General features: G+C 37.7%; 1 protein-coding gene across 1 annotated transcript in view; it reads left to right on the forward strand.

Annotated features, from left to right (window-relative positions):
* Positions 1-17,570, forward strand: part of TRHDE (thyrotropin releasing hormone degrading enzyme) — a 728,548-nt gene that overhangs the window by 373,725 nt on the left and 337,253 nt on the right. The window contains exons 4-5 of the mRNA XM_075856965.1: positions 1,317-1,471; positions 9,797-9,910. Of these exons, the coding sequence (XP_075713080.1) occupies positions 1,317-1,471; positions 9,797-9,910 (269 nt within the window). The remainder of the gene's footprint in view (positions 1-1,316; positions 1,472-9,796; positions 9,911-17,570) is intronic.

Consider the following 17,570-nt stretch of genomic DNA (forward strand, 5'->3'; position numbering starts at 1 on the left):
AATTTCCCCAATTTAGGAAAAAGGAGGCTTAAGATACATTCACATCTGCATTGGAGGCTCCATTAGGCATTGCAGATCTGGTCAAAACTGCGAGACACATGCGATAATTTGTCCGGTGAAAGGACAGACCCTATGATGGAAACCGGATGGAACCCAATAAAGTCAATGGCCCACATTTACTAAAGCTGTCTAATAGACAGTGAAAGCTTAGACCAGGCAGTCACAAATACGCCAAATTTATCACAGTGGTGCATATAGTATGACAATTCTGGTGCATATTGCATTACCTGTTAGACATAGCTCTCTTCCTTTCATTTGGTTGATTTTGCGGCAAAATTTTTTAGCAGTTTTATGGCACATTTTTGGTGCACTTTAGAGCATTTTAATCCTACGCAGCCCCGCACCCTTTATGAAACACTTTTAGAAAGTGGCAAGCGAGGTGTAATCTTCACATTTGCGCCAGATTGTGCCAAAATTTTCCAATTATTTACCCTTTTTTTGACATATTCTAGACCCAGACACAGTAGTTAATCTATTCCAATGTATTCCATTGGATCCATGGATCCAGCACTTCTGGTATTTTCGTTATTCTGCTCCTTTGATGGAGCAGAACAATGGCAACCCCGAATGTAGATGTAAATGAAGCCTTAAATATGGGTATTTATTTTAAACTATATTGTCTTGAATGGCGTAAATATCCTCAATAGGATATAAGTGTAATATGACAATCAGAGAATTGGTGAGCCCATGAATGAGCCTATTACTAGTACTGAATAATATCTTTGCATACTCTATTACAAATGAATCTGGAATTTGATTATACTAAGTTAAATTTGATAAATATCCATATGTGAGATTCCCTGTCTGTTCTGCTCCTTACTAATTATATCAGCATTGATCCTCAGACTAATTGTAGCATTGTGTATTTATAAATCACTTATAATACTTACATATAATAAGTCATTTCCCATTTTCCATGGTATCCATTACATGTAAATATTGAAAGACAGTAATGCTGCATTGAACTGCAGAGCAGGATTATTCAGTAGGCACAGTCGGCACAGTGCCCATAGGCTGCACAGCATGTATGTCAAAAAAATATATTCAAATACTGATGTACATAGAATGATAGAAGATGTGATGAATCTTGTAGGTCAATCGCCTCATATTCTTTCTAAAACAGCTAGAAAAACGGCAAAATGTTCTGCATAAATCATGTGGGCATCAGGGCTCTAAGTGCAGTGTGCATATATACTGTATATGTCAGTATAATAAAACTAGCCCTAATTAAAAACGTTTATTTTTATCCTTTGTAGATTTATTAGCTGTACCAAAACATCCTTACGCTGCAATGGAAAACTGGGGATTAAGTGTGTTTGTGGAGCAAAGAATTCTTCTTGACCAAAGCATTTCTTCAATTTCATACTTATTGGATGTCACCATGGTCATTGTGCATGAAATTTGTCATCAGGTAAGTAACATTACTTGATAATATTCAGCATTTACAGTCAGTTCAGCTGCAAAGGGATCTTGCCAGTATTAGAGTATGCCACCATCTTGAGTATGGCACATTCTTTTGAATTGTAATTCCTAATGAAAGAATTAAGCATTATTATATTTTTTAGGCTGGTGAAAGGTGGCATTATGGGGTAGTAGCTGCTCCCCTACAGTAGGGACTCACTGGAGCTTCTATTTATTAGAAACAGCAGAATGGAGACCATGGCTATTCATCACATGGGAATAGGACATGGAAATTATAAACCAGGTTGCAACAAATAATAATTATGTTCCAATCATTGGCTTTTGATCAGTAACAATGCTGCAAGCCTTAAAGTGGATCTGTCATCAGACTATGCTGCCCTATATAAGGAAGCATAGTATGATTACAAGTCTATTTTACTAAGAGCTATAACAACACAAACGTTTTTTTGTGTATTTTTTAAATAAAATCACTCAAAGAATACACAGGACTTATGAGTCCGGAGTATTCATAAGTTGGGTTCCCCTCCTCCCGCCTCACAGTGATTGACATCGGGGGGAAAGCTCCCCTCATAAATACACTGGATCATAACTTATAAGTCCAATGTATTCTTTGATTGCTCCTATTATAAAAACAGAACAATACTTTTTTGTGCTGCTTTGCCTAATAGGAGAGCGTATCAGTACCCTTATATAGGTCAGCATATTCTTATGACAGATCCTCTTTAAACTGAATGGAATACTTATTCAACTGTCCCACAAGATCAGCAAAGTCCAGTCTGAACTTCTAATGTGTATCTTCATTGAACCCTTCAAGGGATCCCCATCAACATTTTAAAGTATGTTTAACAGTCTGGAACTGAGTGAGCAGAATTATAGGTTCTCCCTTTTAAGTTTAAATATTAGTCTAAAGCTAATATCAAAATGAGGAGAATAAAGTCTGAAGTTAATTTATGATAAGAAAAATATGATAATAAATTCTACAGAACTGAAGGCGAAGTTAATCTATTATGACACTGGGTCCACTCCTACAAAAGTTCAGAATTCAGCTTAGCTGATATTAGACCCACAGTAGCTGGAATAAAATACATTCTCAAACTTCTTGCCTTAACAATTCAATTGACTGCTGTTAAAAAAGCAAAACATTGAAAACTTCATATATGTCAAAAGAAACAAAAACAGCATCACTTCAAATGATAGGTTACTAATGCTTTGAATATGTTAATTATGTTGTTTTAATTTAAAGTGAACTTTAGGGTACCCACAGATGTAGAAGATTTGTTGCAACAAATTTGCAGCAAAGTCGCAGCAAAATTTTCATTAAAAAGGATATGATCCGCTGTAAACATACGTAACAGAATGAGCGTGCGTAAAATGGAAAGCAGCATGTGGATAAGATTTGTTCAAATCTCATCCACATTGCTGGGACTGTACTCCACTGCAGATTTTCCACATGGAAAATTTGCATGGAAAATCTGCAGCATCCCGGACTTAAAGTGAATGTCTACTGTTGAATACGACTTTTTAAAATCTAAATAGATCCAAAATTCAGTGCTCTTTTATTTCTATTTTTTTATATATACCATATTTTTCGGACTATAAGATGCAGTTTTTAACAAGAATAAATGTTGCTAAAAAGTCCCTGTGTCTTATAGTCCGCAGTCAAGGGACCTGGCATCGCTGGGCGCCATGACCGCTTCATTACTTAACCCCTTCCCGACCCATGACGTGCCGGCACATCATGGAGCTCGAGGGGGGTGATGTATGGAGCGGGCTCACGCACTGAGCCCGCTCCATACATTGCAGGTGTCAGCTTCTGACACGCTTCATAAAGGCCAGGAACAGCAATTTCACTGTTCCTGGCTGTTTACAGGGGTTGTGCCATAAAACACTTGTATCCCCTATCCACAGGATGGGGGATATATGTGTGATCGATAAGGAGAACGGGGACCGAAAGTTAGCAAGAGCGCTGCAGGAGAAGCTGTGACTTCCGCGTTCTGTGTCCGGCAGCTTCACAGAGATCAATGGGATTCTTCTGCGCATGCGCGAGCGGCTCTCCATTGATCTCTCTGGAGCTGCGAAACAGATAAGCCGGGCACAGAATCCGGAAGTTCAGGCTTCTCATGTAGTGCTCTGGGTGACTTTCGGTCCCCTGTTCTACTTATCGCTGGGGGTCCCAGCAGTGGGACCCCCAGAGTTCTCACATGTAGCCCTATCCTGTGGATAGGGGATAAATGTGTTTTATGGCAAACCCCTTTAACTAGTTAAATGCCGTGGTCAATAGGAACCATGGCATTTATAGGGGTTTTTCTATGAAGGACATTTATGACATATCCACAGGATATGTCATAAATGTCAGGTAGATGAAGGTTCCATCTCTGGGACCCGCACCTATCTCTAGAATGGGGCCCCCTAAACCCCGTGCTAGCTTTCTGTGCCCTCCCGGCCACTTGATTACATGTGGAGTTACTGAAACAGAGTAACTCGCGGAGCTACGCTGTTTCCGTAACTCCCATAGAACTGAACAGTAGAACTGAACAGTAGTTACGGAAGCAGCGTAGCTCGCATGCTACGCTGCTTCCGTAACTGCCATTCGCTACTATGGGAGTTAGAGAAAGAGCGTAGTTACGCTGTTTCAGTAACTCCACATGTAACCAAGTGGCCACTGGTTCAAGTCCCCTACGGGAACTAATAAAATGTGTAAAAAAAAATGTTAGATAAATTTATAGGAGTGTAAAAAAAAACCTTTTCCCATTTTTCCCTAAGCACAATGTCAAAAATAAAATAATTTCGTCCCACAACAGAATAAGACCTCACACCGCTCAATCGATAAAAAAAATATAAAAAAGTTTTGGCTCTCAGAATGTGGTCAAAAAGAATAAAAAATTTTTTAACATATAATTTTTTTCCTATTTTCTGTTGTCTAAAACCTGGGTCCGTCTTATGGTCTGGTGTGTCTTATAGTCCGATTAATACGGTATATACCTTTGCATCAGTCCGATGTTTTTTTTACTGATATGGATCTCTCTAAATTCCCTGCATAGACATAGATTTAAAAGATAACATGCTGGTTGCCTGTAGCCGCCACTAAATGAAAAAATCAATCGGCACAGAATGTTGGAGGTAAAGATGAACTGGTATTATATGGTGGACATTCACTTTAAAGTACACATGCATATTTGATTCCAAAATAATATTAAGTGACTGACTATGAGATCCTTTCCCCCAATTTATCTTTTCCATTATAGACTACTTGACTTCTTCATATCTCAGCTTTTAATTAGCTCATAACCATGGTCATGGACTGCTACATAGCTCTACTGCTACAGTTATAGGTAGCTTACTATTTACCTCCTACCTTACCAGACATTTAGACTGCTGTTGTGTTCTTCCCCTTGCCTTACACAAATTCTCTAACTGTTATGATTTTCTTCAGTGTATACAGTAAGTAGATGCCCAGCACATGCTCCCCAGGAAGTCAATAAATGAGGACCTAATTTCAATTACTACATTGAAAAAATTATTTCCAACTGGTAACTAAACCACCATTGGGAAATAAATAGAGAATCAAATGACTTACAGCTAGTGGAGATCAGGTCCATAGGAACTCCACCTTATATATATATATATAGATATATAGACGGTGGAGGAAAAAAGCAGCACTTCGTGACTCTATGGGTTGGTGCTATGAGAACCTGATCTTAATCCAAGATGGTCCTATAGATATGTGAAGAAATGATCGCAGCACTCCAATAGGTTGATGTCAAACAAAAATGTGGTTTATTGTTCCATGTTTCAAAGGATAAGCTATGTTTCAGTCCTCTCACAGGACCTTTTTCAGCTTTGCATCAACCTATTGGAGTGCTGCGATGATTTCTTCACATATATATATATGTTTGCTATTGTTTCCGGTAAAACCATGGACACACAATAGATTCCAACGTCCGCCGGTGGTACCCGTTGTGCAACGGATTAGTCGCTACTGGTTTTTCCTTGTTCTCAACCGTCAACGTAGGTGTGACAATAGCCTAATTGCATTATAATTAGCTTCAATAACTTTTTTGAGCTGAGAACAGAACACTATTTGTTTAACTAAGATCATCATCTTCTTAACTATTTAGAAAAAGGCTGGATTCACACGAGCATGTTCGGTCCGTAAAGTACGTAACGTATTTTGGCCGCAAGTCCCGGACCGAACACACTGCAGGGAGCCGGGCTCCTAGCATCATAGTTATGTACGATGCTAGGAGTCCCTGCCTCTCCGTGGAACTACTGTCCCGTACTGAAAACATGATTACAGTACGGGACAGTTGTCTTGCAGCGAGGCAGGGACTCCTAGCGTCGTACATAACTGATGCTAGGAGCCAGGCTCCCTGCAGTGTGTTCGGTCCTCTGACTTGCGGCCGAAATACGTTCTGTCCTTTATGGACCGAAAATGCTCGTGTGAATCCAGCCTTATTCAGCAATCTAAAGAAGATTATAGTGTTTATATTATAGTGTTTGGTCAATAAATAATCTCATCTAATGTCTTAAATTGAAGGTTTGAACTCAATTAACTCATTTGAGACCATTTCTTGAAATCACTTTCCCATAGATTTACCTCCTAAACTAGTTTCAGGAGCTTTCAGAAAGTTATGCCAATTGGCAACGATTTAAAGCGACTGTCCAGTATCCTGTGCATGCCCATGTTTGCAAAATTCCTATAATGGTCATATATTAATAAGTGCGGCACTAAAATCAATGACATATTATTCCAAACATAGAAATAATCAGTATTCAGTATATGTAACATAAACATATTAATATGTACATCATACAGATTTTTTAGATAGCTAATCACGCTTCAAATACTGTAACTTGGAACAAAATATTAATAACATTTTGTTATATGAAAAGTACTGGCATGCAAAAGCAATAGGCAGCGTGATTTTAAACAAGTGGAAATGATGGGATTGATAGATAGATAGATAGATAGATAGATAGATAGATAGATAGATAGATAGATAGATAGATAGATAGATAGATAGATAGATAGATAGATAGATAGATAGAAAGATAGAAAGATTTAAATATATTGATCAGATAAAAACTAGATAAGCCATTATACTTTATGAATACAAATAAAATTAAAAGTGTAAACGTTAATACAATTTTAACAGAATACTATAACAAATGAATAGCTCCATGGGGACATAAATTGTCTATGTTAGGATGAGAATTTGTTGGAATTACCATGTGCCAGTCCTTTTAGATGTTAATGAATGCTTGTCCTACTTTTTCCCCACAATTATAGTTTATGTGCTTGAGATACAGCAGAGGAGAGAATTGGGAATATGATTTATTACAAGACCAGAGTGTTCTGGCCAAGTTTCATATACATGTCAAACTTTGTTTTGGCTGGAATCAGCTTGACATTAACCCACCCTCAAAGACTCAAAGAGCAGATTTATGTTACTCTATTACGCTTTCTCTCTAACCTCTATTAAAAATTAATAGACATCATTCTTGTGTATGCACAGGATGTTCCACTTCTGACAGTATGAGGGAGTTCTCGAAACTTTGTAAAAGTAATTTTATGCCATAGCTTAGTCTTGTACATTTTACATTGTGCACTTAGCTGCATCTAGTTAAACACAAATTGTATTAAGGAAGGTTGCTAGAGGGACAGGAAGCTCTCTTTTCTTAGTAGGTAACAACCATAATCATAGACTTCAAAACCTGAAAAGAAACGCACCCTGCCGTGCAGTCAGCATGTCTTCCATCCTTTTTTTTACAGTAGACAGCTCTTTGAAAGGAGCCATTGCAGGTGATTATCACATTTTTAAATATAAAATAAAACTTAAAGAACGTTGAAAGTATAGTTTAAAAGCCTCTGACATTAAGTTCCATTAATAGTTTACATATATCTGCAGCAAACTGACCTGAGATTGTATTTAATTCTTTCAATAGAATTTTCTATTTTCATAAATACATGCTTGCGGCTTTAATCTGCTATATAAGCCATGCAGTAGGGTCCATTAGAACACACTTTAGCGTTGAAGCTTCATACAGAGTAATGTTTTCAAACCACTTTAATAGCAAGATAGTTAAAGGAAATATAGACCCGTTTATAAGCAGGGTTTATTTTCCATTAAATGGGCAATAAAACATCCCCAGCTTATTGTGAGCAGATATTTCTTGAGTGAAAATGCTACCGTGTGGTCATTTAACAAGGTATGGCAATGTGTATTTTTCTCTTGAATTTCTGTTATATAATAATTTCCATTTAAGCCTATTTAAAGTAGACCTGCCATTAAAACTGCATTAGTGTCTTTATAATATGTTAAAGGAATGTGCATGTGACTACCTGATAAGAGTTCAAAGTATTGTTGAAATAGCTTTTTATTTTATAATACTTTCAAAAGCTTTTTCGTACAAGCAATCTATCTATTTGAATCACTGGAATACTGCTGAATATATTACCTCTACCTATTGATAAGTCCATTTAGGTACATCATTATTACAGAATAAAAAAAGCAAGTAAAAAGACTAGAAAAACACATTTCTGGGACAAATAACCAACAGTATATTGATGTTTTATTCGGGCTTATGGACATCATAGATGAGCAATTGTCAAGAGAGACTTCCTCTCTGGAGGAATCAACGTGACTATGTATTACATGCTCACCTATTCAATAATACATTCCTCCACTGCAGGAGAAATGTGTGGCTGCCCACTGCTTCCTCCAGAAAAACAGAACTCCTTAAAAATTCAAACACCAGTATCTCTCCGGTTTTCACGGCACAAAACGAGACACATTCATGGTGGACATCCTTACATTGTAAGAAATGTATTAATCTCTGAGCCTATCTGCTTGTGTGTCTTTATTTGACAAGGTACTTGCACATTTCGGGAGTAATTTATGAACCTTTCCACGCAAGTTTTCTGGCATAGAAAAGTCGCAAAAGGGCCCAATAGTTACAATTAGCCTCGCCACTTTTGTGAAAAGGGCATGTCTTTTTCCAAAGGTGGCAGGGCGAAAATGGCCCTACAATTTATTTTAAAGTTCACGGCAAAAAACTGCTGTAAATTAAAGTAGAAATCTACGCCAGCTTCCAGCTGGCATAGATTTTACTTTGTGGAGCGTATCAAGTTAGAGGCCCATGTCTTGCCTCATACCTTGCCCCTAGGTGCCATGACCTTCAGAAAGCTATTAAAAAAAATGAATGCTCAACCCCCCGATCCTCTTCTACCCTCCTGGTCCCCCCAGGCTCCCTAAGCATTCTGAAGCTCATACAAGGTCCTGATGCCGGGCAGCGTCAGAACATTGTATATGATGTAGCACTGATGATGTTGAGTGCTCGGTGCCATGACCTTGTATGAGCCGCAGCAAGCTGACAGAGCATGAGGGGACCCAGAGGGGAGAAGAGGAGCGGTGAGGTGAGGTAAGTATAATTATTTATTATTTTAAAGTATATTTTAGTGGTATGGGAGTGGGGGAATGGATGGTGCACGGCCGGCTTAATAAATGTGATACATCTTACGCCCACTGTCTTTTATTAAGACTGGCCAGTTTTATTAAATTCCCCACTTAGTGTATTTTATATTCCACATTCTGGTGGTTCATGGAGAAGCCCTTATAATACATATTTGTATTTTATGTATTTGCCTTGATTCCATTTGACTTAACTAGTGAATTATAGTAAATTCTAATATGAAATGTCATGCCAATATCATTGTAGAGAGATTATTTGTTAATTTAATGGTTGTTTCTTCTTTAAAACATTCATCATTTAATTATATTAGTACAATTATACTCTGAAAGTTTGTTGACATTAATAGTATAAAGATTTGAAACAAGGTAGAGCAACGTTACAGTAATGACCATGTCTCCTAATAGTTAAACATTAGCTGAACTTTATTCTATGTTTGGGCTCCTGTAGTTATATTCATTAAATCATGCAGGGCATAACAGAAAATAATTAGTACAATAGTCCACCATTTTTTTTTTATCATTTCCAGATTATGATACTGAATTTTTCAGTTCATTGTATTGTTTCTCATTATTGACTTTTTGCTCACATTGACTTTTTAACTTTGCATGAGAAGTGTCAGGAGATGGGATGGAATGGACTAGAACAAATTAAATTTCCTGAGTTATGGACTGAAATCATTACTTTTAAGCCTATGTCATTGAATAGTTAAAAAGAGCATTGTGTGTTATTCAACTTATTGAAACTTAGAACCTACATCTTTAACTAAATATTTTTTTTTTTAAAACTAGCTCCGGCAGAGAAGTCATTGCACTATTCATAATGATTTCCATTTGTCTTACAGTGGTTTGGAGATCTAGTCACCCCTGTATGGTGGGAAGATGTGTGGCTGAAGGAAGGACTGGCTCATTACTTTGAGTTTGTTGGAACAGACTACCTCTATCCGGGATGGAACATGGTAAGGCTTAAGTAGGAATGAAAAATATATTGCATAATAGATGTTAAACTATTATCTTACGTGACAATATTGTATTCCAATATCCAACCAAACTTTGGATATCAATGTTCTCCTGTTTGTCTTTTGTTCTCACGTGAAGAACATGCAAATATTCACAGTAAAGCATAATCTTCTGCTGATATTAATATTTTTATTATATTTATGAGTCTATGACCTAAGAACAGTGCAATATGCTATTTTGTCAATAAAGAGTATTCCCTCTTTTGGGATGACCTTTATAACACTGTATAGACTTTTACTTGTGTTTCTATATACATGTGCAGATTTGTTATAGAAAAGTCTGCCACTTTACATATATCTGAAAGGGGTTTGTAAAAATTCAGGCACATGGTGCAGAAATAACTCTATTCAAGTTTGTTAACATACCGTTATGGTCCCCATATGTTGCAGATTGTTATGCGTTGTCTGAATTGTATTGAATTACCTTCTGGTGTGCCTTACCTACTTTATGCGACAAGTATCCACACCTTAGTTCCCGCTTTGGTATTGTATTTCATAAAATGGTCAATAAAAACAGAAAAGACTTTCTAATTTTTTTAAATGTTTCATCCATATGACAACTTCTGCTTTATTATACTGAGACTTTGAGATGTAGATATAAGAAAATGTCATATTGGTTCCTTAAAACTTGTTCATATTCACAAAAACAGGAAATTCACATGTTGTGTACTATTGTGAAAAAAAAATAAGGAGCTTTACACAAGGACATCTATAAGATGCCCAGTTTATGGACTGTATATTGTGCCTGCCAAAAAAGCTTAAAAGAAGGGAAGGATATTGCTGGCTCATGGCTGTCATTCAGCTGCCTGCCGCCAGTTATCATCAGCGGGAATGTTCTCAGCAATGTTGTTTAGCTGAAAGCAGCAGATAGACAATGTGCTATTCACAATGCTTCTCCCAAATGTCCTTTTCATTTAAATTCTTAGCAGAATATATAGCTTTCCAAACTTTGGTTCTCAAAGATGTATAGTGGGTGCTTCTATCACTCACTAGTTTAATCACTTAACTACTGTTTGAAATGTCTTTAGCTTACATCAAAAGCACCTAAATATTAAACTTTACAATGGGTTACTCAGCATTGCAATAATAGATATTTGCTGCTAATAACTATAATTTTGACTTTAGTTATCACAACTAGTCTTCCATACTGAGGACTTTTTTTTCAGAAATCTAAAATATGTATGTAAATTAGAGGAAAAACTTAGGGGAGGTACTACATTTTCAATGTGAAAATAATGATTTATTTAAACTAGAGAGATCGGGGGGGGGGGGGGGGATCAGGGGAAATATATCAACCTTTGTACAGAACTTTTCTGGTGTAGAAAAATCACAAAAGGGCCCAAAAGTTGCAATTTGAATTATAAATTCCAAGTTTTGCTAAAAGAAAATAAATATAAAACGCACAGTGCACATAGTACATTAAAAGTAAAATGGAGAGGTGGAAAAGAGGGTGATCAGTTCTGCTAACCTAATCAAGTTGTACTAGGAGCACAACATCTAATAGTGCATATATCCAAATGATACTGCAGCCTGGGTTCCGGTCTGGATCGTGATCATCCAGATGCAATAGCCGAAAAATAGCAGAAGAAATAGTATAAAAAAACGGATATCACCATGGTGCTGCTAGGAGTTCTTTAACCCCTTCAGGATCAAGCTCATTTTGGCCTTCAGGACCATGGGTCACTTTATGTGGTAATAACTCTGGAATGTTTTTACCTATCCAAGCGATTCTGAGACTGTTTTCTCGTGACATATTGTACTTTATGTTAGTGAAAAAATTTGTTCGATAAATTCAATATTTATTTGTGAAAAACACCAAAATGTAGAGAAAATTTGCAAAAATTTGCATTTTTCTAGATTTAAATGTATCTTCTTGTAAAACAGATAGTACTACCACACAAAATAGCTACTATTTCACATACCCAATAGTTCTACTTTATGTTTGCATCGTGTTTTGAACGTTCTTTTATTTTTATAGGACGTTACAAGACATAGAACTTTCGCAGCAATTTCCCACATTTTCAAGAAAATTTCAAAAGCCTATTTTATCAAGTACCAGTTCAGTTCGGAAATGGCTTTGAGGGTCTTATATATTAGAAATTCCAACAAAAATCACCCCATTTGGAAAACTGCACCCCTCAAAGTATTCAAAACAGCATTCAGAAAGTGTTTTAATCCTTTTAACCGTTTCACAGGAATTAAAGCAATGTAGAGGTGAAATTTACAAATTTCATATTTTTTGCCGAAATTCATTTGCAATACCTTTTTTTCGGTAACACAGAAGGTTTTACCCAAGAAACGCAACTCAATATTTATTGCCCAGATTCTTCAGTTTGTAAAAAATATCCCACATTTGGCCCTAGTGTGCTAACAGACTAAAACACAGACCTCAGAAGCAAAGGATCACCTAGAGGATTTTGGGGGCTCTTTTTTTTAGAATATATTTTAGGCACCATGTCAGGTTTGAAGAGATCCTGTGGTGCCAAAACAGTGGAAACGCCCAAAAGTGACCCCATTTTGGAAACTACACCCATTAAAGAATTTTTCTAGGGGTATTGTTAGCATTTTGACATAACAGTTTTTTTGCAAAATTTATTGGAATTAGTCTGTGAAGATGAAAATCTACTTTTTTTCTTAAAAAAACATAGAATTTTCTAATTTTTACAATTTATAAAGGAGAAAAAGCACTCCAACATTTGTAAAGCCACTTCTCCCCCGATTACGGCCATACCCCATATGTGTTGATAAACTGCTGTTTAGACCCACGCCAGAGATCAGAAGGGAAGGAGCACCATTTGGATTTTGGAGCGCAGATTTTTCTGGAATGGTTTTCGGTGCCATCTTGCGTTTGCAATGCACTTGAGGGACCAAAACAGTGGAAACGCCCCAAAAGTGACTCAATTTTGGAAACTACACCCCTAAAGTAATTTTTCTAGGTTTACAGTTAGCATTTTGACCTAACATTTTTTTTGCTACATTTATTGGAATTAGTCTGTTAAGATGAAAATCTACTTTTTTTCTGAAAAAACATAGAATTTTCAAATTTGTACAAGGAATAAAGGAGAAAAAGCACCCCAACATATTTAAAACAATTTCTCCCAATTACGGCAATACCCCATATGTGGTAATAAACTGCTGTTTAAACCCACGCAAGAGCACGGAAGGAGCACCATTTGTATTTTGAAGCGCTGATTTTGCTGGAATGGTTTATGGTGCCATGTCGCGTTTGCAACGCACTTGAGGGACAAAACAGTGGAAAGCCCCCAAAAGTGACCCCATTAAGGAAACTACACCCCCTATGGTATTCATTTTGGGGTATTCTAAGCATGTTAATCGCAAAGTTTTAGGTGTTATTTAGGTTATTTGTCTTTTTTTCCCCTAAACATTGCATTTGCCTGTACAAATAACTATGTCGTGCTATAAAAGCATATGACCAACAAATATATCAGTCCATAGAGTTAAGAACAGCATCTTACTTTGATATATAGTAGGTTACATTGGGAAAATGTAAAAAAAATATATGAAACTGCTTTGAAGTGAAAGGCAATATATTTGAAAAGTGGAGGAAACAAATACTGAGCATGTGCACAGACTAAAAGGGAAGCCATTGGGCTATATAATTTTTTTTTTTTTAAAGGAACAGGTTGTACAATGTCTTATTAGCACAATTAATCCCTATATGAGGGGAAAACGTGCCAAGTGATGCTGGCAGTCCATAGCAGATCCCTGCCCGGCAAGGTAGGAACTGAAATGTGCGCAAAACAACCAATCACCTGCAGAATATATAAAGGAGCAGTGTCGAACACCGTATGTATAGATACAGTAAAGGATCACTAATCCACAAGTTATTGTCAGCTTTACCATCAGTATTATTGGGTAGATCAAGTTGCACAAAACCATAAAACAAGCCCATACTGCACTGATTGGGTATAGCTCGTATACCCTCCAAATAAAAGAACTATGCCCGTATCACCAAAAAGTAAAAAAGTACTAATGAAAATAATGAATGAAAATAACTGCTTTTTATGGCAGGACATAATCATAACAGGCAGAACAAAAAAATCGAACATTTAAAAACTACAACCCCCCAATGTATTCATCTAGGGGTATAGTGAGAATTTTTTGGGAGGATTCCTCCAGCTCACCTAATCGCATGTGTAGACTTGCACACGGATCCTCGTGTCGGCACACGCATGAAATACAGGGAAAAACAAAGAGATGGATCCAGCGCTGTGTCCTGAGGTTTGTTTAAAATCGGAAACTATTTCCAAGTTTTAATGAAAATGGCACTATGAAGCCATGACTAAGGACGCTGCATGCGTCAGAAACGCGTAGGCACCGCTCACACTACCATAAATCCTACGATCTATTTGAGAATATCTATTTGTAACGCTACCTGTTTTTATATATCTTTTCATTAAAACTTGGAAATAGTTTCCGATTTTAAACAAACCTCAAGGACACAGCGCTGGATCCATCTCTTTGTTTTTCCCTGAGAATTTTTTGTTTTGTTTTAATATTTACCAGTTATTCTAATTTTGTGTGACCAATTGTAAAGCGACACCAACCCGGGTATTCATCTAGGGGTATAGTGGGAATTTTTTGTTTTGTTTTGGGGTTATTAAAATTTTAGTCAGTGGGCAGAAAATGGGAAAATAAATAAAATTACTTTATAATGGCCAATATGAAGACAGTGGGGACTAAAAAATAAAAATAATTTAAAACTCTAATGAGGTGTGATAAATTTTGAAGCATTCTTTTATGCATAGGCTGGGTTTTGTGGGGCATGTATCACATTGGTAGGTGGTGTCTCCTGTGATCCCTCTTCTTGTACACACCCTACATTTTTTGGGGGGTCTTCTTTTTTTCTCGCTAGGAGGTATTTCTATGGGAAAATGCTGGCCTGGAATAATGCGATTTACATTACTTGCAGTACCCTCCCCTTCTGGGTTTCCAAATATTAGGGCCATGATGACCTTCTCCTGGAATTGCAGGAAGGTTTCACGATTGCCTGCATACCTGGACACCACAAACGCATTATAAAATGCAATTTGGGTGAAGTGGCCGACTAGCTTTTTGTACCATGTTTTGCTTTTACGCATGGCACTATATGGTTTGATCACTTGATCGGATAGGTCCACCCAACCCATGAAGCGATTGTAGTCCAGGATGCAGGTAGGCTTGGTGGTTGGGGTGCTGGATCTACGTACTATAACAGGTCTGCTGCTAGAATTATGAATGGTGGACAATATATGTACATCCCTTTTGTCCTTAAATTTAAGAAAGAGCAGATTATCGCTGCAGACGGCACTACTTTCCCCTTTCTGCAACGTCTGCCCCAGTAGGGTTTTGGGGAGGCCCTTCTGATTCTTCCGGATGCTGCCACAGGCCACTGTGGATCTGGACTAAAGGGACATTAGGAGGGGAATACTGTTATAGAAATTGTCCACGTATAGGTGATATCCCTGACCAAGTAAAGGGTGTATAAGGTCCCGAACTATTTTGCCGCTGATACCAAGAAATGAGGGGCAGTCTGGGGGTTCAATTTTTGAATCTTTCCCCTCGTAAATTTTAAAACGATGTGTGTAACCGGTGGCGCTCTCACACACCTTGTATATTTTTATGCCGTACTGGGCCCTTTTGTTTGGGAGGTATTGCCTGAAGTGCAGCCTCCCTTTGAAATTTACGAGGGATTCATCGACCGCTATATTTTTTTCAGGGGTGTAATTTTCTGAAAATTTTATATTATAGTGGGCGATTACAGGCATAATCTTATAGTTCCTGTCATAATGGGGGTCCTGGGGTGGTGGGCAAAGAGAATTGTCATTATAATGCAAGAACTTGAGCAGGGCCTCAAAACATGTTCTGCTCATCACCGTACTGTAGAGGGGCATATTGTATAATACGTCAGAGGACCAGTAGTCCCGGGTACGTGTTTTTTTTTAGGCCCATGTTTAACAATAGGCCCCAAAATTTTCGGAATGCCACTGGGTCTGTGGGGGTCCAGCTTTGAACTCTGGCAGTATATGAGGTGGGATTGCTGGCAATAAACTGCTCTGCATACAAATTGGTCCGCTGGACCATCGCAGAAACAAATTCATCAGAAAAGAACAAATTTAAAAAATCTAATTCCCTGAACCCCGCTGTCTCTACTTGGATCCCTGAGGAGGCAGTAAAGTTGGGAACCTGAGGGGTATAATTTACAGCGGGTACCCACATCGCCTCATTTGAATCTGACTGCGCAGGACCAACTGCTCTTTTGCGCCATGGGGGTGGGATCTCATTAGACTCGCTAGATGAAGATGAAGATGAAAGAACAAATTCCATCTCATCATCACTTGCAGAGTCGGTGTTGGAGCATAACATGGCATATGCCTTCTCTGGACTATAAAATCTCTGGGCCATATTGGTATGGTACAGTATATAATAACTATAAAGCTAATAAAACTCACTAAAAAACATTTTTTTTAAAATATGTTTATACAACTAAAATAAGTAGAATAAAGTGATCCCTAAAAATACAGGAGCGGAACGGAGCGCACTGTATAGGTCACAGGTGGTGACAAGATACAAAGGTCAGGTAATGAGCCTATATAAAGTATCTCTACCCCTAACAAGACTCCCTACAATTGCTAAGTAACTGTTAAAAAATGTTTACATTTTTTTATGTTATTTTTTATTTCTTTATATTTTTTTTTACAAGAAAACTAAACTCCATCAGCAGGTGACGGACGTCAGCAGGTAAGGAGGATTAACAGGTGACAGAAGCTGGGGCTAGGGGTCAGTATAGGGTAAAATTGGGGAACTTTTTAAGCAAAATTGATAGGGACACTGACAGGGTCTTCAAATCTGACAGGGACCTTCACAGATCTGACGGGGTTCTTCACAGATCGGACAGGGTCCTTCACACTAGGCAGGGATCAGCTAAAGGGCATGGAGGGTGAGTATAGAAGAGATTTTTTTTATATTTTTACCAAGTTTTTCTGTCAGAAACACTCTGACACACGGTACACTACACTGATAACCAGCTCTGAGAAGATCTGACACAAAATGAGCTTCTCAGAGCCTGAAAATGGCACTATGACGTCATTGACAGCTGTGATTGGTCTGTCACATTTGACTGACAAACCACAGCGATGGCCCACACGGGACGGCTCTGATAGGTCCCGTGCCAGCTAACTGTGATTGTTAGCTGTCACGGACAGCAACAATCATTGTGATGTCACCATGTGACATGGTGACAGTTTGAATGCAGGGCGTTACTGTAAGCCCTTTGGCGGGAAGGCACCGCTAAAAAGGACGTACAGTAATGCCCATTTGCAGGAAAGGGTTAAGGAGTTTTAAGGTTGTTCAAAGAGTCAAGAATCCTCCAACTCTTATTTCCATATGCTTAATTTGTATAAGATACTACGCGTTTCGAGGCCGGACCTGCCTCTTCCTCAGGTAAAATACAAATGGTAAAAAGAGCCCCTTGCAAGGGGTTATATATATATATATATATATATATATATATATATATATATATATATATATATATATGTAGACAGAATTATAAAAGGAGTGGAAAACCAGCCAAAATGAGTCATGATGCCTTGTCATA

This window comes from Rhinoderma darwinii, chromosome 3, assembly GCF_050947455.1.
Source record: "Rhinoderma darwinii isolate aRhiDar2 chromosome 3, aRhiDar2.hap1, whole genome shotgun sequence".
NCBI lineage: Eukaryota > Metazoa > Chordata > Amphibia > Anura > Rhinodermatidae > Rhinoderma > Rhinoderma darwinii.